The sequence below is a fragment of the Monodon monoceros genome, unplaced genomic scaffold, assembly GCF_005190385.1.
Source record: "Monodon monoceros isolate NGI ecotype Baffin Bay Population unplaced genomic scaffold, NGI_Narwhal_1 Super_Scaffold_5, whole genome shotgun sequence".
Lineage (NCBI taxonomy): Eukaryota > Metazoa > Chordata > Mammalia > Artiodactyla > Monodontidae > Monodon > Monodon monoceros.
The window spans coordinates 85389642-85412278 of NW_021703782.1; the positions used below are offsets into that span (position 1 = coordinate 85389642).

Sequence of the window (22637 nt, forward strand, 5' to 3'; positions counted from 1 at the left end):
AGCAGACATTTCTTACTTCTGTAATGACTTTATAAGCTCCAGCAGTAGGTGGTGCTATGAATGCACGAAAATAAATAAGTACAGACACAACAGAACCGTCACAGGTTTATTTCGTGACTTATTACAACATAGAAATATGCCTTTTTAATACTTCATATAAAGTTATTGACAATACAAAATTTTTTTCTTTTTTTTCTTTTAATGAAAATGATTTAACTTAGAAATCTATTGTGAAACTTTTGTCTAGTTTTGCAATTCTCAGATATTCCAGTGCAAAAATAGATCCCATTACAGACAGCATAAAGTGCTTGGAATGAAGGGCCAATGATAAAGAAAAAGCACAGAAACATAGCTTCATCGTAGGGTATAAGACGGGAGAACAGAATACTTAAACCTCATGGAAGGTTAAACATTCTATAAAAAGGGATGCAACAATTCTGAAGAGAATTAGAACAATATGACTATAGCACTATGTTATTACTAGTAAATAGTAACAAGGGTAGAAATTAATATCTCAGCGTCTAAGTGGTTCAAGATAATATGACACATGGCTCTTTGGAAAAAATTTTTACCTGATATATACAACCACGAGAAGAAAACAGACACATCCCTTTAGTCAATGATTAGTATACAGTGAATGCTGTGCAACATTTAATAGTCACAATGCATATGCCTTCAGTACAGATATTGAAATACAGTAGTTTGAGGTTTGGTTATTTGTTTTTTAACAATGACCTATGCTGGGCGTTTACCTATAGAGGGCTTTGTTATTGTTTTCTTTTGTATTTTTCATATTCACAGTTAATAAGGTTTAAGGTGTCCAAAAGAAGCAAAAGCCGAAATCTTTAAACACTTTTGAAAATTTCTGAAACTCACATCGTTACATTTCCACAGGGATTATATAGAAATTTTACCTGACTGAGCAGAGAGTTGTAAAAATTTCTACTATAATTAGGCTTACACAGAAAAATTTAAAAGACTGCTGTTTGGATAGTCTAAAAGGTAACAATATTAATGAAGTAGATGGGTAGCTGTAGACTTTTTTCTAGCTTAAGAGAACCTTTAAATCTATATTGAAATGTTGCATTTTTTTAAAAGTAGTTCACAGTGTCTTTTGATATTTGAAAACATGGCCTTGGAGTAATCAAATAAAGGAGCTACTCATGGTTTTAATATAATACAGAATTAGAACATGATTCTAGTGAAATGGGAAAACAGAAGCTTGATTTTGAAAAATATTGAACAAGGATAAACAATTATTCTATAAATTTTATATCATTAAAGATAGCATAAAATATGAGCTCATGCCAATAGTTATTGGAAAAATGCCTCCATTGCTTGCTTATCATTTTAGAAAATATCGGCATTCATTTCTTTTTTTTTTTTTTTAAAGATTTTTTGATGTGGGCCATTTTTAAAGTCTTTATTGAATTTGTTACAATATTGCTTCTGTTTTATGTTTTGGTTTTTTGGCCGTGAGGCATGTGGGATCTTGGCTCCCCAACCAGGGATCGAACCTGCACCCCCTGCATTGGAAGGTAAAGTCTTAACCACTGGACCACCAGGGAAGTCCCCTAAAGGTCATTTTCTTTTTCCAAGCAACAAGTTGCATGATAACATACAGTAAATTTTAAAAGAAAAAATACAGATTTGGATAGATCTGAAATCTTGCACCTTTAGAGTTAATATCTAAATTTTTTTAAAAGAAGAAGACATTAGTAATGATATTGAAAGATGACTTTACCAAACAGTATTTCTCTCATAATTTTGTTGCCTCAAGACAGATGACATTAAACATTAGTGCAATATTATTTTTAACAAGTATTTACTGACTAAAAAAATTAAACTGGGTTAGAAAAGTCTGAGATAATCTTCACGTGGGGGCATTTGCTGTTTTTTGTTTTTTTGTTTTTTTCATGATAGGTTAGTGATTGAAGAGATGACAAATTTGAGATTGTCAGAATGGGGTATCTGAGATTTTCAAAGTCAATTATTCGAAGGTACTAAATGCCATAAGCACAGTTTTATGTTATTCAACAAGCTTTGAAGCCAGCCGTCTTCTCTGTGAAAGTATTCGTTATATAGTCTTGTGATCCTTATGACATTTAAACGTTCTTGGCTTTTGCATTGTTGCTATCTTCAAAAAGTGGGCTGCCCAATATTCTTTCAGTGGGTTCCCACAACCACAACAAAACCTGTATTTGTAAACCAGTTAGCTGACAAACATGGCACAGGAAATCTACTGAGACTTAGTATCTCCTCACCGCATCCATCCATGCTCAGTTATAACATACACTCAAAAAATACTTGATTAATGCACTGATACTAAAAGTATTCTAAACGATCTTAAAGAAACTTAAATACAATGTTGTCATGAGATCTTGGCCATCACACTGTTTTCTAGTCACTAGGCATTAGATGATCCATTCACAAACTTACGTGAAAAAATAAAGCTAGCGCGGCAGTGTGGCCATACTCCTCTGTGCCACAGGGTTCTACAAAGAGGCCATTCTAAGGTTTCAGAAGTCAGTGACAGAACTTACAATTCCAAGTAACATTAAAAGTACAAAGATTTTTCTCAAAATACAACTCCATCTTTTCATATTCTAGATTAATCCAAAAAGCCAGAAATAATACTATGCTTGTATCAAGCAACGAGATCTTGAGATGCACTGTACCGTGTTAGCAGACGATCAGGACAAATGGACACAGGCCTCCCTTGGTTTGAACGCATCATCCTCTTCATCCCGTGCCCTGGCTTCCACAGCCTGAGGCCCCAACAATGCGGTTGCTGATTCTTTGCTTCTTAACCAGGATCTAAGTATACTTAAAGAGTCCGAGAAACATAGCCTCGGAGACTCATGGTTCCAAGCAAGGACAACAACGAAACCAAGTCTCACTCTTGCATGTTACCATGCAATTTGCATGTTGCAATTTGCACGTCACCACCATCAGAGCAGCTCATCAAAGAGGGAATCAAAGCAGGACTTTCCCCACACATGGAACCATTTTGTCACCCGATATTTGATGATGTCAACAGACTCTGAGTACAGCAGCTTTCACAAAAGTGTGCATGACACACCACGGTGCTTCGGGCTTTCTGAGCAACTTGGCATTAGTAATTCCGGTGCACTCACTGCCGACACTGGCTGTGTCACCGGGAAACCAGTCTCCTGGCTTGGCACGGCTTAATGAATGAGGATGCCTTTTGATTTTGATAAACAATCACTGGCCATGATTACTTGATGAATTATTGTTGCAACCCCAGTTAGAATACAAAGGAACAAAAAAGTATGTCAAACCCATATGTCCACTGGGTTCCATACTAGAGTTTCACATAAGTATAAGGTAATAAACTAAATTCAAGTCTTTCTCACTCGAGAGCCATACGAGACATAGGCTACAAAGGCACTGCCCTTGTAATGGAATTTTGTTTTCATTGCATTGAATTGCATTGCATTGAATAGTATCAGTACAGTATCCAGTTTACCTCTTCCCACAAAATCTTCCAGCTCTTCCCTCTGGAACACTTCACATAGTGCAAAGGAAGGTCTAGTTCCTCCTTTCTTCTAGCCACCCTGTATGAACAGGATTCTTCATACATAACTTTCTTTCACTTTCTCGTCCTGCAGAAAAGATGTGAGAAGTGCAACATCCACTACTGTCTGGTTTTTGTGTAATGACAGGTCCTTTAAGTGGTCATCATCACTTTGGTCCTTGGCAAAGTTTACAAATACCTGTCAAAATAAAGGTGGACTTTATAAATAGCTCTAACTTGCTCTCTTTATTCTAGTTGCATTTTTCCCCACGTGAAAATTAGAGAATACGAGATTGAATAAATAGATTAACTAGAAAATTTTGTGTGGGAGGGAGAGGGGAATACTTGACAAAGCATTAACCTAAAAAACTCACCTTCTGTTATTGCCCCCCCAAATCACCAACTGCTCAATCATCTATTTACTTTGACTCATACAGGCCTGATTAAAGGGAAGAGGGTTGAAAACTAACATTTACTGAACACCTACTAAGTGCCAGGATCTATTTGGTACCTGATGTTATCTAATTTAAATGGGATAAGGCACCTGGCATAATACCTGCCCATGGCAGATACTCAATAAAAAAACTGCAGTTTTTATGATTATTATGACAATTTATTCTCACATGAACCCTATGAAGTTGGTAGTATCATCTCCCTTTGCAGATTCAGGGAGGTTAGGTAAAAAGCATAACTAGTAGTAGCAGATCAGGAGTTCATGCTCAGCTCATCTATACTGTGCTATAGGGCCCACAATGGGCAGTGGGTGGAGAAGCGGCAGGAAGCCTCACTCTGAAAAGGAAACCTGTTTTTGACACTCTAAGCTTACTTGGTCAAGTGTTGTCTGAGAGACAGAGTAGTCTTCTATGTGGAGTCGCTTTTTGCTCTGGGAAAGGATGCTGAAAATCCTGGCCAGGGAAGACAGTGAAGAGGGAAGCTGGTACTGCAGCATGTTCCGGTGCTTCTCCTTCAGCACGCTTCCCGGGAAGGCGAGTTCAAAGAACTCCTGGACAGGCTTCAGGTCAGGGTTGGACCCTGCTATTCGTACGACTATCGTATAACCATCTCCAAACCTGAAAGCAGGAAAAAGAAAGTCCAAATGGAAGACCCTCGGGAAACTTCTCAAAAGAATATTTAACTCTGAGAACCCCACTTGGGCCATGAAAGAGAGAGGTCCCTGCCAGACCCAGAAATAAGTTTCAGAGAGCAGGAACCAGTGGTCACGTACTGAATACCTATTCTATGTGAGCTGCCTTGCCGAGGGCTTTAGACATGACTTCATTTAATCCTCACCTAGACCTGTGAGGTCTGTCAGATATTACAGAGAAATTGAAACTGAGAGTGTTAGTCACTTGCTCATGGTACGTAGCTCAGAAATGGTAGGGCCAGGGTGTGGACCCAACTTGTGCTTGACTCTGAAGCCTATGCTCTAACCTTACTGGCACATATAAATCTTCCCATTACATCTCTATAACAAAGCTAGAAAGTAGATATTCCTAGAACACTGCCTCTCAGAGAGGTTAAATAACTTTGCTGAAGTGCATACAACCCATAAAAGGTAAAGACAGAATTTGCATGCAGCTCTGTTTGACTTCAAAGTCCTCATTCTTTCCACTATACCATCTTGTTCAGTTTATTTCCCTTTATTTTAGAGCCACCAGGTATACACTCACAAAAGAATAAATACACGATTTCTCAGTATGTGGGATCCCAAAGAAACTATCTTTGTTACCTATTTTTCAGATGTTGGACACTGCCAAGACACCTGAACCGCCCATTGACCATAATTGCCATCCTAGTGCAAAGAGCTTCGCATTCTTCCATGCTGTGGGAAAACAGAATGAGGTTTAGTTTTAGAGAGATGCTCCTATAACCATCAGAACGTCACCATGTCATTTGGCATTTCAAAGAAACAGATCCCCAGCTTCCTAGGGCGTAATTGCATCCTGTTACAAATACATGAAGATGGAGGGAAAACGCTGTTCACTGCCATGCCGTTTATAATCGTGAAGAAAGTTGGAAATGATCCAGATGTCTACACAAAAGAGGAATGGTTAAATAAATTAGGGTATATCCTAATGGAATACTATTCACTAATAGCTATAAGAAATGATGACACATCTAAATTAACTGACTTGGAATAATGTTCTCAGTATTGTTAAGGGAAAAAGAACTTAGTATATATGCTAAAGCTTGCATTTTTGTTTGTAAAAAACATATACACTGTGTATAGATTTGCATAGGGAAACTCTGCAAACATATATGGCCTGATGACAGTAATAGCTGTCTCCTAGCGATGCAATGTCAGGTGATCATAATTTTTTTTTTCTATTTGCCTTTCTGTGTTTTCTATTTTTTATACAATGATCATATACAGTACTTGGAAAACTTAAAAGTTACGCCAACAAAAAAGCCAAGCTAAGTCTTCACTACAGACCTATGAGATGTAAGCACTACTGATCTCCCTTCCTTGATGATACTTAAGGCACAATTCCACAAGAATCGCCGGGCTTTGGGGTCCATGCCTGTGGTCGGTTCATCCTGTAATTAGAATAAAATAAGCCCTATTAAAAAAAATAATAATAATAAGCCCTATTATGTGCTGGGAAAAAAAAAAATCAAAGATAGGTTTGGTTTTAAATTCAGAAGCATCTCTGAAATAGCCTAAGTTTTAACTTACCATTCTATTTATTTCCTGATGGACCAAAGAACCAGACCTTACATACAAGAATATTTCATACTGTTTGCAACCAGTTCACTTTTACATGCATCACTGAAGTAGAAAACTCTAATTTTTTATGAAATGAAATTTCTCCAAATAAACAGAAAGGGAAGGGGAAAAGTCTTTTAGTTTCAACCATCTTTTCATGACTGACAAGTATATACTAAAAATTATTTTTGTCTGATACTGAAGTCAGTTTAAGGTTTGGGTAAAATTCCTTTTCTTTTTTTAAAATTCTAGTTCACTCTGGCTTAGCCTGTTATACTGTACTTGCTAGTTTTAGAGAAACAAATTCCAAATCCAAATAGTCTGGATAACTTTAAAGCCTCAGCCCAAGGCTTCTTCCTGTAATAACTTCAGTGCTCTTCTCCTCTACAGAAGAAAAAGGGTCAAGGGCCACTGTCAGTCTGACCTTCTGTCTTCCATTTATCTGTATGTAAGGAACTATGACCCAGGTGCTACCTTGGGGATCCTGAAGCTGTATCCACACTCTCAGTCTTCAGGGGATGAACACATAGATGGCATATAGTATGGTCCAGAGAAAGGTCAAATCACACACCCAGCCTCAGCTGCACCTGTTGGGGTTCTCCATGCTAGAGAAACAAGGTCCCTGGAGTATCTCCTCCTTTGGAGCATCTGAGGGCATGTCAGAGCCACCCCAATGTGTGTCAAGGAGAGGGGAGAGGGAGCTTCCCTCTGGTTCTCTGAGGCTGCCCTGCTGTTCCTCATCGGGGGAGGCGGGCTTGCCATTGCCAAGCCAGCCATGCACGGCCTGGACATCGAGGACTTTAGAAAAGAGGTGTCTTCCATTCAGGCCAGGACAAAGTTTCCCATTCATAGTCACACTCACCAGAAACACCACAGGAGGCCCGCCAATCAATGCCATGGCCGTCGAGAGCTTGCGCTTGTTGCCTCCGCTATAGTCCCCAGCATACTTTTCTCCATACTTCACGAGGCCCAGTTTCCGAATTGCCCACTCACCAACCTAAGGGTGATAAAAAGCGTCTTGACCTTTGTTGGGTTTGGGAATTTTATCATGCTTTCTTACACTTGCGTATGAAAACTCTTTCACTGAGTAGGACCAGGTTCTATACAATCACGACCTGGCAAGTGTGGAGGAACCAGCAGCAGGGGGGCAGGGACTCGCGTGGGTGGGAGCAGCACTCCCTCTCTGTCCGCCGGTGTGAGGCAGTTCACCTATCCTTGTCCCACCGCCACCACGGCTTCCCACCCTGAAAGGAGCTGCGAAGAGCCAACACTTCACATTGCTGCATCCACAAGGAAGAACAGCCTGAAGCCGATGGTCATGTGTGAAGGTCACAGCCGTAAGGTACACTGTTAGGACGCCAAGGGAGACAGGCTGGCTTTCCGGTGCCCACGGTACCTTGCCGACTTCTCTCTCTGGGACGCCTCTCAAGAGCGCAAAGAACTCCACGTGCTCTCTTCCAGTCAGCAGCTCTGTGATGGCATCGAACTGAGGGCAATAGCCCATGTTCTGATGTACTTCGTGGATGTTTGATAAGATACTGCAAAGGAAAACAAAACCGGTCAGGTTTTTAAGCATTTAGATACTCTGATCAGATCAGCTTGCCTAATATTCCTATGAAGAGTGCTTGCGCATGACCAACACACCAGCGAGCACACCTGCTGTAGCTTGAAGGAAAAGCCTTTCTGCCCCCAGGATGCCAGCCCCTCCTGGAAGTCAGGGTTCTGGCCTACACTCTGCCCAGTCCTTGCACCTGGCTCCCCCAGCACCTCAGTCTGCAGGCTCAGTCCCATTTCAGAATTCCCAAGTCCATCCCAGCTGTGGCACCATCTTTATCAACAGCCTGAGTCACACTATCCCAGGACTTTAACACTAAGTGTCCATCCCTGACTTGATTCTGTGGCCCAGTCATATGCACCATGGGCTCTGTTGCTCCATTCACGTCAGAGCAGCCTCAGCAACTCGCTGTGACTTCCTCTGCTTTTTGCTGCCCATACATTGACTCGCACATAACATGATCCAGACCCCTTGGTCCCACTAAATACTCAACCCAGGAATCCTCCTGGTTTTGAAGGTTTTTTTGATCACAGACCCTCTGAGAATCTGATGACAACAAAAAATATACCTACAGACACAATTTGACATATATTGGTGGGGGCAGTTTTTAGGCCCTATGAAGCCATTCTCGGGTTAAGGATCCCTAATGTAGGAGAAAGCTCAGTGTCACATCCAGGCTGATAGCTGCACTTTAGCCACCTCTGGACAACCACGAGTTTGGCCCATCAGCAGTATTCATTCCTCTCTGCATATAAATTAGTACTCCCAGATCCAGCCTTTTCCAGAACTATGATTGAGGCGCTCACAGACCCTGTGCCTGGACCTCACAGCTACACTGCCCACACCACCTCTCAGAACCAGGCACTGTGACGAACCTTAGTTTGGGCCAGTTATTGCTGCCATTGCTGTGTGCCCCAGGAGCCTGGTACTAGGAACAAGATGGGGAAAGCAGGTGTGTAGCCTTAGGCCAACTATTCTAGAAATTCTGTTCTCTTAAACCTCCTTTACACTGCTACTGAGAAAACGTGTAAGATGCAGAGGAGAGCCATGAGTACATTAAGTTCCTTGCTCTTTTCAATTTTATTGGCTAGCAGCCCCTTGTCCAAATTGTGAGTCACCACCCATTAGCACGTTGTGAAATAAATTTAGCGGGTCACAGCCAGTATTTTTTAAATGGTGTGGTAGATAGTAGAATAAGAAATATCAGAGTGCACTGCAAGCAGGAAGAGTAGGTAATGTTTTACAAAACTTTTATTTAAGCTATATGCCTGTTTATGTGTTTTTGTGTATTTACTCGGTTGAGAGGTAAAATGTATTGATTTTGGTATTGTGGGTCATGATCAAAGACTTTGAAAGCCACTGCCTTGTACCGTCTCTCCAATATAAAAAGCCCAGAGAAGTCCCACATATTTCGAGTGCTCGAGTGTAACATTTCCTAACAGGACTCTGAAGTGTACTGTACCCCTTATGATCAGACTGCTTAGTGATCTGTGTACTCTCGGATAATAGCCCATGGTGACGCCAGCAGGTGGCACACCCTTTAGCGAGGGCGACTTGGCAAGTATATAGATAACCTTTTATCCTGTAGGAATTTTCCCTGAGGAAACAATCAAGATGAATACAAGGACACATTTAATGAAAAACAGAAACAAATGTCTAACAATAAGGAATTGGTGAAATAAACTAAAGGTACATGTACATAGATGCATTTTATGCAGCAAAATTTCTACATCTTAGAATACGTAACCAGTATATATTGTATCATATACAATAATACAGTCATTAACAACAAAAGAACTAATTTTAAAATCTAGATGTAGTATGATGTCAATTTTATAATATATTTATATGTGTATATAAAGTAGAGAGATTTGGGGTGATGGGAATGTTCTAAAATTGTATCGTGATAATGGTTGCACAATTCTGTAAATTGCCTAAAAGTCATTTGTTGTACTCTTAAAACAAGTAAATTGTACGGCATGTAAATCATACCTGAATAAAGCTGTTAAAAAAAAGAGTGAGACTAAAATGAAATGTAAATAGTAGTTATCTCTAGGTACTGGGATTATGGATGACTTTTATTTTCTTCTTTACAGTTTTACTATATTTCAACATTTTTAGAAACTACAGAGTACTGTTATAATCAGAAAAATAACAACATATTCATTTAAATAAAGTTTTAAAAAAGTCCGTGGCAAAACACAGACTTCTTTTCTCACCTGTTTTTGTTAAGAAAAGCATCTCCTCTGGTAACACTGGTATCTCCCGTTAACATCTTGAAAGTTGATGATTTCCCAGCCCCATTGACACCTAGAAGTCCAAAGCACTGAAAAAGATTGGGTAAGTTGTATAAGTAAACTACTAAAAATCTGAATATAAATGACCCTTATAAAATAGTCACCTCAGCTTCATTTTCATGTAACATGATCCTAAAACATCATTCTTAATGAAGAGTCAACTATTTTCTTGGTTTTAAGAAATCATATAGATATTTAAACATATGTTTTATAATGAAAGTGTGGGTGTATTTGTAAATATCATTTGAGTCGTCAGGTTAAGACCAAAGTTAATGTGTGAAAAACAGTAATGAAAGCCAACAAGTCAAATTTCACCATCTAATCTGGCTAAAGGGCACACAAGAATACACACATAAACGAGAAAGGAGAAAATCTATCTTTTAAAATCTATTTGAATTTCATTATCACCTGGAATGGATCACAAAATCACATTTTGGATGTGCATACTTTTCTTACATTGTCTGAGATTATCCAAAATTGCTGATATATGGGGCCCCCATCCTTTCAATGACTGATTGCTCCACACAGATATAAATGGAGAAGCCTTTTAAAACCACTTTTAACCCCTTACAGACATTATTGTTTGATTGCAGTAGAGACAGTCTGAATTAATAGGGGCAAACACAAGGTAGACAAAGTGTCTTTACCTCACCAGGAGGAATGCCAATGCAAATCCTGTCGACTGCAGGTTTCCTCTTCCTTCTATACACCTGCAACAAACAAAATGCAAAAATTCATGAGCTGCAGTGACTCACAGCTGTCCCAGGCAACTGTGGAAGAGGGAATTATGACCTAAACACACCACAAAATAAGTCTCGTCGATAAGACTAAGTCGCACATGTGATGTGCTAAAGCCTTGGTCTGTCTCTGTGGCAGCTGGCTTCTGAATGACCCTGAAGCTCAAAATACAAGTGAATTTCTTTTTATTTTTTAATCTAACATCAGACTTTTAAAAAATATATTGGTCATTAATATTTATATAATTTTCATTTAATATGTAAAGACATTGTAGATATTTTAAAAACTAAATTTTACAGGGTAATAATTCGTTATCAAAACATTGCAAATATTGAACAGATTACAAGAAAGTGAATTTGTTGGGATTCTGGCACCTAGAAAGGGCTGAAACAGACCCTCTTCTTAAGCAATGGAAATTTACCAGCTTTTTGGACCATGAAACTCAAAATCAATCATTATTCTATCAACTTCAGCTTTGCCTCGATACACAACATTAGATGTTTTAATAACTAATGCATAAATGTGTGAAAAACAAATATACTCAAGAATGAGAATTCAAAGTATAATTATTTTCAGTAGGATTTCTTTAATTAAGAAGTCCCCATGGTGTATTTTAAATAAAATTAAATTGACAGAAACTTGGTATAGATGCACATTTTAGGAAGCATGCTCTTTTTATTGAGTCAGCAAAATGCTAGTTTCCAACATATAAAGCTGAAAAAATTGAAGACAAGTTGTTATAGCCTGTCCTCATTGCCTCACCTTAGTCAGCTCCTTGACTTCCAAGATGTCATTCTGTCCTCCACCATCAAGAATTCTCTGTCTCTCCCTCCTCACATCTTCATCCTCATCATTCAGAGGAAGAAGCTTTGCCTTTACAGGTCTTAGGGGGAAAAAATTAAGAAAAAAAACCAAATCAACTTTTCAAGTTATTTTCTAAGTCAAAGACCCAGTTTCTAAAGCAGTCCTGTAAAATCCATACTCCGGAGTTGTCGGCAGTGTTGGGGGCCGGGAGATGCCCACATTAGGAAAATCAGTTTGATTATCTGTTTTGAGTTCAAGTCAATCCAACCACCACCGGCGAGTGTTTCCCTGTGTTCCTCCTCCGTGACCATCAACCAGGTGCTCTGTGAGTTCTGAGAGAAAGCTCACCTGGGCCTGATGAAGAATCGGTACTGGATCAACACAGTGATGAGGAAGAACACCACCCCTTCCACAGCCATGGCGAAGAGGTTTCGTCCCACCAAGTCCCAAGACAGCGGCGAGACAAAGCGATTCTCCCCTGGTAGACACAATGCAGAGATCCAGTCAGAATGGAGGCACCAGAGACCATGGCCCTTCCTCAAATTCAGGCCTACATTCCTAGAAATACCAATGTTTATGGCCCGTGGCCAGGAGGAAAAAATAAGGGAGTCACCACTTTCCAAATCTGATTTAGGGTAAGGTTTTGGGGAAACATACTGTGAAACAGTATCAATCAGAATTTCAGAGATAACGTGTATTTGAACTGTAACTTCATCTAAGAAATCTAATGTTTCCTTTTTTTTTTAAAGATTTATTTATTATTATTTTTTTTGGCTGCGTTGGGTCTTCATTGCTGTGCACAGGCTATCTCTAGTTGCGGCGAGCGGGGGCTACTCTTTGTTGCAGTGCACGGGCTTCTCATTGCGGTGGCTTCTCGTTGCAGAGCATGTGCTCTAGGCGCATGGGCTTCAGTAGTTGCAGCACGCAGGCTCAGTAGTTGTGGCTCATGGGCTCTGGAGCGCAGGCTCAGTAGTTGTGGTGCCCAGGCTTAGTTGCCCCACAGCATGTGGGATCTTCCTGGACCAGGGATCGAACCCGTGTCCCCTGCACTGGCAGGCGGATTCTTAACCACTGCACCACCAGGGAAGTCCCTAATGTTTCCATTTTAATGAGACAGGCCAAAAATCCTTTGTAAAAAGGCAAACAATCCACGGTAATTTTTAGGGTCAGTATTTTAACAAATTATAAGCTTCACTAAGAAAGATTAGAAAGCACGTTTAAAAGATGCCCCTTTCAATAGCATATAATGTAACCTGGTGACTCAACTCATCTGGTTTTATGTAAATATCCCTTAAAATCCTTATATATCTCCTTGTACCTCCAAGTTTAAAACAAGTCCCTCTTCTATGCCCATTAAATAACATGGCCCATCTAACTATATGAGACAGTCAATAAAGAATAGTAAAGTGGCCACAGGAGAAATAAATTTAAAGACTCTAAATGTAGAAAGAGCTGCAGTAAATTACCTTTTTATAGACTGTGTAAAAGGTAATATATGACCCCATCTGCAGGTCCATGATTTTCCCAATAGAGCCAAAGTTTGCATCTTTCCTTCTGATTCTCTGGCCTGTATCTAATTCTCAAAGCTGTGGTCTGACTTTTCCAATGACTCTGGCAAACCCCACCAGTGGTATCAGGCACTGGGTCCAAGCTTAAGCCAATATTTTCCTCACCTCCAAAATTACTGTCTCATCTTTCAGACAAATGGTTGTGTCACATGACCCATGCCACAACCAGCTGTACTGACATGAGCCCTATCAGTGAAGTCCTGTGCCCAGTCACCACCCTCTTTCCAAAACAAAGGCCAAAGTACCAAGGCCCATGCAGACTGCCATCTCTATTAAAACATCCTACAGCCACTACTGTCACTCACCAAACCTTTCCAAGGCATCAGCCATTGCCTGGTTTTTCACCATGTCAATGAGCCCCCGTCCCAGGCAAAAATGTGGGAAGATCAAGAACACCGACTTCAGGATATCATTGATGTTATTCAGCTTCTAAAAAAATAAGACAGAGAGAGACTGTCTTTTGTGATTCAGGCTAAAAATTTACCAAAGTCTAAAATATGGAAGTGAAAAAGAAATTTGATTCCCTGAGGTCAAACTGAATCTTTGAATTCAGATACCAATAAATAGCAGTAGCCATAGAGGATGATACATAATGTAATAAAATTTTGCTCTTTAGAAAATCTGAAATAATGCTATGAGTATGGGAGAAATATGAGCAAAGTTTAGAAACATGATTACATTTAATCAGAAGCTAATCCATCATAAAATATTTGCTTAGCATTTTGAAAGCAAATTGCTCATGTCTGGGTCAATACTTCAGTTTCAGGGTTTTGTTGGAGTTTAAAAAATTCTTCTCGAATACATCAATCCAGCAGTGGCCAAATACCCAACAACTGAGTAAGTTGCTAATGTGCTGGATGCACTGTGGCAGGGCACAGGAGAGGCAGAGTTTAATAAGAAACAGTCTAGTCTCTACTCCGAGGAAAAGAAACATGGAAAGAGGAAATTACTACATACTTGGATGTGTTGTACTGGAGGCATGAACTGTGTGGGCTTTGGGAGCACAAGGAAGAGAGAGCACCTCCCATAAGGTAGGTAAGGAAAGCTTCACATTCAAACTCAGTCATGAAGGGTTAGTGAGATACTACCCGATTCTGTGGCAGAGGAGTCACAGAATCGGGTAGTATCTCACATTGTTGGTGAAGAGCTCCAGCGCCAAAGTGCCACACTGCCATGGACGCCCATGAAGAGGTTCACGTGAATAAAGACCATGTCGGCTGTGCTGAGGATCTTGAACCAGGCCTACAGGAGTATGGAGGGTTGAAGGGACCACTCAGCCAAAGCTTACCATGTCTTGGGAAAGAGTGTGGTGGGAACTGTCAAGGAAGGGTTGGACACCTCTGAAAGGCTTTGTGGGCTAAGTTAAGATGTCTGGATGAAGGCAATGACAACAAGAATGGACAAGGAACCTTGTTTAAGAGATCTGTAATGGGAGGAACTGGCAAGGTAACCCACTGAATGTGGGAAATAAGCAAAAGCAAAGCATATAAAATGGCTCTAATATTGCCCCAGCTGGGGTGACTGGGTGGATGGTAATGCCATCCAGCATGACAGGAATGGCAAGAGAAATACTGGGTTCTGAGGGGAAGATGATTTAGGACATGGCCAGTCTGGGGTGTCCTTCAGTTAATCTAAATGGAGCCATCCACTGGGCAAGAGAGAACATGAGAATAGAGTTCAAAAGGAGAGTCGGGGCTAAAGGTACGCATGGATGTGAGAGAGAACAACACGAGGCACTGAGGGGTGGTGGTGAAATCTTCCAGCATGAATGCCATCACCCAGAGAGGGCATCTGAAGTGGGAAACAAGATGCCAGAGAACTGAATACTGGGGAAAGCAACATTTAAACAGAAAGGAGTATACAAGAACTTGTCAAAGGAAACAGAAAAATGTGATCAGAGACATATAAGGAAAAGGGTAAGCGAGAGATGGTATGCAAACCCAGGAAAGACAGACAGACTCTGCAAAAGGACAGAGTGGTCCATGGTGTCAACACCGCAGGCAGGCAGAATAAGATCATGACTAAACACTGTGCTCATCCCAGCATCTCTTTCTTCAGAACTCACATTGTTGGTGAAGAGCTCCAGCACAAAAGTGGCCACGCTGCCATTGATGCCGATGAAGAGGTTCACGCTGGTGAGGACCACGTAGGCTGTGCTGGGGATCTTGAACACGAAGGAGGCTGGGTACATGAGAGGTGTGATGGACCACCTGGTGAGGCACAAAAACACACGTCCACTGGGTGTCCCCTGCCTTCTCCCTGACACCTGATACCATATGCCCCATCCAGAGGTGCCTTACCCATACAGCAACAGTAGAAGGGCTAGCACAGGCAGGTTGGTGGAGGACACATAGGACTTCTGCTGGAAGCAGACAAAGATGATGATGACCAGCGTGGCAGGGACCACATAGTTGCACTAAAAGTGAAACGAGGAAATCAAGGTCACCCCTAAGTCAAAGATACAACACGGCTCAAGTCTTCATCATCATCAGACAAGAAAGGGCAGATAAACATACTGAAGAAGAACTCTGAATTAATGAAGCCACAAGAACTATTAATCAAAATACTGGACGATACGTGTTGACAAGCATTTTACCCCCGGCTGATTTTATAAACTGCACGTCCTTTCTGTCTTTCCAACAGATAAGCCAAGGTGCCACGCTCAGTAAACTTACTGAACGATGGGTTCCCAGTCAGAGTAATTTCAATTTCACAGGTAGCAAGTAAGCTGCCGTTATTCTTCCCGAAGACGACTGTGTCTGTTTCATCATTAATGCTATATTATAGTCTGCCCAAGTTCAAGCTCACTTGTGATCTATTTATGAGGTAAGCACTCAGAACATGAATGTCAGAACTGTTTCATCACACTGAGACTAATTTTAAAGTCTGTCCTGACAGTGTCTCAAGCATTAAAATGCAGAAATAAAGACTTGACCACAGGACAGTTACGGGAATTCATAGCTGGCAGAGCAGAGCAGAGGCAGGGAGGTGGTAGTGGGCTTGTCAGCTGTTAGAAGTATTTGTAGCTTCAGACCGCAGGGCTCTCCATCTCAGTCCCATCCTACTCAAATGTGCTTTTCAAACAACTTAGATGAAGACATGCTTATAGCAAATTTCAGAGGTTCTAAAGCAGTGAGGAACAGATAATACACAGGAAGATAAGTGGTATTCCTGAGTCAGGGACTTGATCTTTTCATCTCTGAATCTGCAATGCCTGGCAGAGTCAGACACGTAGTGAGCAGTCAGTATGTATGTGCTTACTCAATAAAGCAATTACTGGATCAAGATAAAACGAAAACAAATGGACACTACATAAAATTCAGTTTAACAGGGATGAATATAAAATTTTATATATGTTTTTAACAACATTTATATTTATATACAAAGCTATATATAAAGTTTGATATATATATATATCAAGTTTTAGATTCATATATAAATATAAAGGTTCAAAAAAGTCAATTGCATTAGTATACAGTGAAAGAGACCCCATAAAAAATACCTGTGAAACAGTTCACTGCCAAGTTGCCAACAAGACAGTGCTGCTTCCAAGATGAAATACCCTTGGGCTGAGTAATAGGAATATGGGATAAAGATCAGCTCCCTCTAGACTCATAAACATTCAGACCACAGCCTGAATATAATATTAATTCTGGGCTTTGCTTTTCAGATGGCTCATTAACAATATGGAGCATGGCCACAAAGAGGCAATCAGGTCAGAACAATGACAAGTCTGAGAGGCTTGCTATAATCAACACAGACATCATCACCATTACTTACATTTGTACAGTGATTTAGAGATTACAAAGTATGTTCTCATATATCATCTTATCTGGGGAAGACTTAGGATAAATGACAGGTGTCTTCAAATATCTGAGGGGCTGTCCAGTGGGAGAAGAATTAAGTTTCATCTGTGTGGCCTACAAATTAATGGACCTCACAGGGAGATACATTTCAACTCTACTTTACAAAAATTAGAACTTCAGAATTCTTTGAAGTCCTCCATATTGGTCCAAATAGAAGCAATATATGACAGCTGGCATGAAAACAGATTTACAATGGATGGATAAGCTTCCAGTAAAACATATAAAGTTTTCAAATGACAGATTGAGTTCCTAGTAAGACAAAGCACACCCTGACTCTGGAGGTTAAAGCTCTATCAGACAAGTTAGAGGCACTGGCTTTGAGTTTTGACTAAGTCTTCCACCTCAGTTTCTTTGAAAAGTTGTCACTTAGGGAATGAGGTGGTGGTGGTATGAATTGCAGTCCACGTGGACAGATTTCCTCTGGTGTGAGATCAGCCCTGGGCTTAAGGCTGTGTTAGGTCACATGAAAGTGTACAACTGTGCCTGCCTTTTCCTCTTTTGTTCATCTTTGGACTAGCTAGAACATCTCCTGCTGATGGCCAGGAGCTCTTTCATCCATCCAATCCAGAGCCCTGATGGAGGTTTATATAGCAGCAGCAGACCGGCATTCTTACCATGTCCCAGACAAAATTGGAGAGCCAGTAGATGACAGGCTTCACTCCACTGATGAACTGCAGGTGCTTCGCTTTGCTGACCCGCTCCTGGATCAGGAACACGACAAAGCTGGCTGGGACGAAGGACATCGCAAAGATGACACAGATGGACACAAGGACGTCCACTGATGTGGTCATCCTGAAAAAGACAGACAGTGCAGCTGAGGACTCAATCAGGGACACATACACACACAAATATTTGAAGCATAGCCCAGGGAAAATAAATCTCTTCACCACATATATTTTATTCAGGGTTAAAGATGATTATTTTCAAGAAAAAAAAAACAAAACTCAATAATTCCGATGCAAAACTGATTCTACTGAGGTCAAAAGGGTCTACTGCCAAAATGAAACTATTAAAGGAAGTCTAAGAGTGGTCTAACGGCATTCACTTTGTTCCACTATTCTTGACCTTCTATGAGCAACAAGTTGTAAATTTTCACACATAAGGGAGTAGTGTAGCTTGAAAACTTAATAAAGGAGAAATATTAGTGTGCAACTATTCAAACAACAATTTCTGGCTGTAAATAAGTTTGACAACAAAAGCTCGTGGCATATCAACCTAACACGTACAAAAATTCCATCAGATCCTTATTATAAGAATAGTCTTATAAGTCCATTAAATGGGGTATAATATCAACTATTTCTCTGCATAAATGTTATATAAGCTTGGTATAAAGATCGTAGTGACATATATTGATATTCTATATGAGTGAAGCAGAAGTAATAACTGTGCCATGCTCCACATACAGAAAAGGAACCTAACGTGTGTTGAATATCAACCATGTGTTGAAGGCCGGACTTGGCAATTTACATGAATTGCCTCACTTAAAACCATACATCTGGAAAGTTTAGAAACCAGATTCAAACCCAGATCTCTATGATTTCAAAGGCTATACACTCTGAACTAGATTATACTGGTTTTAACTTCACACTCACACACACACACACACACACACACACACACACACACACACTCAAGGAATTAAACACAAGCCGACAAAAGCATGTTTCGCCAAGTTTAAAAATAGTGATTTCAAAACAAACGAAACTGATTTTTTTATTAAACACTGTGTTAAGGGTGAGTTAAAATATTTTAGAATTATATTAACAATTTAACTTACTTTATGTGAATTCACTAAATGTAATAATGGCTTTAATATATCAGAGTCATGTATCTTCTGCAATTTAATCCCTGCCCAGCCAATTCATAAACTGATCATTTTCTGTTCAGAGCCTGGACCAACCCAAACACACCATAATGAACCTGTTTCCCCAGCTGTTACTCTACAACCAGCTTCGTACTTCCTTCCCCTGCTCCATGATTCCCCCAAACACCCTCTCCCTCTCCCGATTCAGACACAGTGATACTTACAGAGCCACTTCCGAGAGCTGCTGCTTGGTGAGGTTCAGGGGGTGATTGAAGGCAGTAATCCCATACTCGCTAGGGTTCTCTCCCTTCTGCAGGTTGGCCCGGAGAATAGCATTGTTGATGACATTCAAGAAAGAGCTGATGGCGTGCCAGCCCTTGTTGTTGAACCACACCTGAAATAAAACACACCAGGTGCAAGGTACTGCTCCCAAACCCCCTCCCGGAGGTAGGTGCACACACACAAAACATGCATGTGCACTCCAGAAATTCCAGTCATACCACGAGACAAAACATGATCAGAGAACACGGCAAAGAGGTAACAGCAGCCAGGGTGTGCTCAGCACTGACCGTGTGGCCAGGCACTGTGCTATCTTTAACTCATTTAACCCTCACCATAGCTTTGAGGTAGCCACGATTACTGCCTGCATTTTATAGATTAGGAAACTGAGGCTTAAATAGGTTAAGTAACTCGGTCAGGTTCATAATGGTTCCCCTGGTGTGAATGGTGGCAAAGCAAGTTCTCTTCATCATCATATTGTAAAATTAAGAGATATTTCTGTCATGAATCAATGTTATCATGAGCTGAAAGTACTTCGGGGAACATAGGGATTATTGTTGATCAAAAAGCTATTGGAGGGAATTCCCTGGTCCAGTGGTTAGGACTCGGTGCTATCACTGCCCTGGGACCAGGGTCAATCCCTGGCTGGGTAACTAAGATCCCTCAAGCACCAATGAGCGGCCAAAAAAAAAACAAAAAGAAAGCTATTGGAACAAAGGCTTTACCTTGACGTTATTTTTCGTGTCCAGTCCTGTCATGAACCTTCCCAAGCTGCTGAGAAATCGATCTGCAGAACTGTCCTGTGAATGACAGAAAGCTGCCTCAGCGGGATGGTTCACAGGGGAGGGCAACAGGAAGTCTGGGGTCTGTGCACAACGGGACAACCTTGGGAAGGGCAACACTGCCACTGCGTTGTTCATTGAAATGAACCTTGAAGCCACTGAGTAACTGGCTCCTGAGAAGCAAGGGACCAGATTTCTAAAGCAGCGCTGTTGCCATGAGCCACAGGTCTTAAAGGAACCAGAGGGAAACCCTGTGACTCAAAGTCCCAAGATGTAGATGCCTGGCTGAGGATTCTTCACTGCGCTCCCCTGACATCCTCCTAAGACCCAGAACTACACTCAATATGCAGATGTATCAGACATGGGGTCTGTGCCTCAAGGGCAGAGATTCAGACTCTAAGACAATCCCTGCCGTCTGTGACCCTAGAGGCCATATCACCTGACCCCCCCGCCCCCGCCCCCCGCCAATTCAAAGTTAGAAATGGGGAACTTGAGATACAGATAAATGAAGTGAATGCTTATTAGGTGCTAAAACTAGCTGCCAGCTTAAAGAAAATGATTCATTTCCTGTCTAACCAGAGATTGTTTCAGAAAAGTATGTTTGATGCCCAGTTTATTTATCCACTGGCTATGCTTAAGTTATTGAGCGATTTAAAATCTCTGCATTTGTTTTTGATCTGCACTTTCAGGTAGTAAATAACATACTGAGTAGCTCAGTCTTGGCTGGCCCAAGATCACTAAATGCCCAGTGATGGCTTTGTATTTGAAAGTCTTAAACAATAAGCTGCAAGGTGATCATCTACCTGCCAACTACTCCCATGTACTAGCAACTCATTTTCTCTCTGACATGTCTGGGGATGGACACTGTACCTTGGCCACCTTCAAGTGTTTCTTCATTTGCTTGATGGCATCATTAACTGCTTCACTCGGAGGAAGTGTTTGAGAATTACTGGCACCCAGGGAAAATCCACCGTACCTAAAAGAACAGCCTGATATTAAAACACAGGCGGTGTGGGGTCCAATAACATTGAGCAACAGACGCCACCGAAGTATGTGATGCTTCATTTAGATGAACTGCCTGTTCAAAGTCGGACCCAAGTAAGACTCAGAGAAAGTTCCACCTTGGCCTCCTCTGATGGACTCTGGTAATCTCTTAACTCTTCTGTCTCCTGCCCAAGCGGGAGGGACCTGGGTCTGATTATACATAGAGTGAGACATCTGAGATGCTGAGGAAAGAATGCTCATTCATCTCACAGATGCTCCTCCTACCCCTGGTGGCTCAGGCCTGAACCTAGGTCTCCAGGCAAGCAGATGGGAAGTCAGGATGAGCAGTGAAGACACTGACCAGAGAGGCCTGAAAGGGTTTAGAGACAGGCCATGGCTCTTCCATAGCAGAACCACAAAAGGTCCTGATTCCGCCCTGCTCAGTTACTCAGTAAGTCCTGGCTCTTGGAGAAAAGGCAAAGAAGGAAGATGAGAGGCAGGGACAAAGCCAAGTTTTGAGGCAGCCATGTAAGGTGTCTCATTTCTCATGAGAACTGATGGACTTCAAGGATCCTTCCTTCTTTTCTTCCCCAGTCCCATCTGCTCCTCCAAAACTTAGAGGGATATGGGCAGGGGTGGAGGTGGAGGTGGAGGGTGGGTCGGAGACAGCCTGACTGCAGCAGAGGAGAGAATGATTCTTGCTATCCTGATGGGACTCTGGTTTTATTTTCTAATAGAAACATTGTTATTTAAAAAAAAACTCAGAAGGGGCTTCCCTGGTGGCGCAGCGGTTGAGAGTCCGCCTGCCGATGCAGGGGACGCGGGTTCGTGCCCCGGTCCGGGAAGATCCCACATGCTGTGGAGCGGCTAAGCCCGTGAGCCATGGCCACTGAGCCTGCGCGTCTGGAGCCCGTGCTCCGCAACGGGAGAGGCCACAACAGTGAGAGGCCCGCGTACCGCAAAAAAAAAAAAAAAAACTCAGAAGGATAAATGAGTTGAAATACAATGAATATAGACGGTTTTGATGCCTCTTATTTCATCTAAGACCTCCTTGGTTATTCCAATGACCTGAAAAATTGTCCCTGAGTCACTAGGACTCCTAGGAATTTGATTTGGTAAGTTTAACTAGCATAGGTTTTCCCTCAAAACATCGTGCTTCCTGTCAAGTCCCTAGAGACCCACAAGGAACTTCTAAAATCTCCTCAAGGACATCAGTGTGCCAAATATTCCAAAGGCCTCTGAAGTGGCAGCTGGGCATTGAGCAGAAATGCTAACGGAAAAACAATCCCTAAACTAACATCTTCCCAGGATCCAAGAAAACTGCATCAAATTCATCCTCCTGAACTTTAGGAGTCAAGGAAAATGAAAAGAAGGCACAGCGAGGTCAACTTACCTAAACTCATTCACCCAAATCTTGTTCTTTAAGCTGCCGAAGGCCAAAGACAAAGAAACCAGAAATCAGTCCAAAGAAACATATTCCTGATGATGCGAAAGGAGTAAATATCTACTTGAGGATACAACAAAGGGACAGAAATAACCCTGCGGTCGGGCTGCTGCTGTAGGGTCTTGCCAATGGAAAGAAGTTCTAATCAGCATCTTTTCTTCTCCCCATATTAAAACCTTATGATTTATATGAAGGTCATGCCTTATATTTAAAACAACTTAAAAACCAACAGAGGTGATCAAACTAGAAACTTTTTTAAATTCAAAATAAT

General features: G+C 41.2%; 1 protein-coding gene across 1 annotated transcript in view; it reads right to left on the reverse strand.

Annotated features, from left to right (window-relative positions):
* Positions 1 to 1370: 1370 nt before the first annotated feature.
* ABCA1 (ATP binding cassette subfamily A member 1) overlaps positions 1371 to 22637 on the reverse strand; it is a 135645-nt gene continuing 114378 nt past the window's right edge. Inside the window, 18 exon segments of the mRNA XM_029203213.1 lie at positions 1371 to 3737; positions 4365 to 4608; positions 5268 to 5360; positions 5973 to 6076; positions 7108 to 7242; positions 7642 to 7783; positions 10020 to 10126; positions 10745 to 10807; positions 11598 to 11718; positions 11988 to 12117; positions 13513 to 13636; positions 15273 to 15417; positions 15508 to 15623; positions 17688 to 17865; positions 19102 to 19271; positions 19882 to 19956; positions 20809 to 20914; positions 22316 to 22348. Coding sequence (XP_029059046.1) covers positions 3597 to 3737; positions 4365 to 4608; positions 5268 to 5360; positions 5973 to 6076; positions 7108 to 7242; positions 7642 to 7783; positions 10020 to 10126; positions 10745 to 10807; positions 11598 to 11718; positions 11988 to 12117; positions 13513 to 13636; positions 15273 to 15417; positions 15508 to 15623; positions 17688 to 17865; positions 19102 to 19271; positions 19882 to 19956; positions 20809 to 20914; positions 22316 to 22348 — 2227 coding nt within the window. The 3' untranslated portion in view covers positions 1371 to 3596.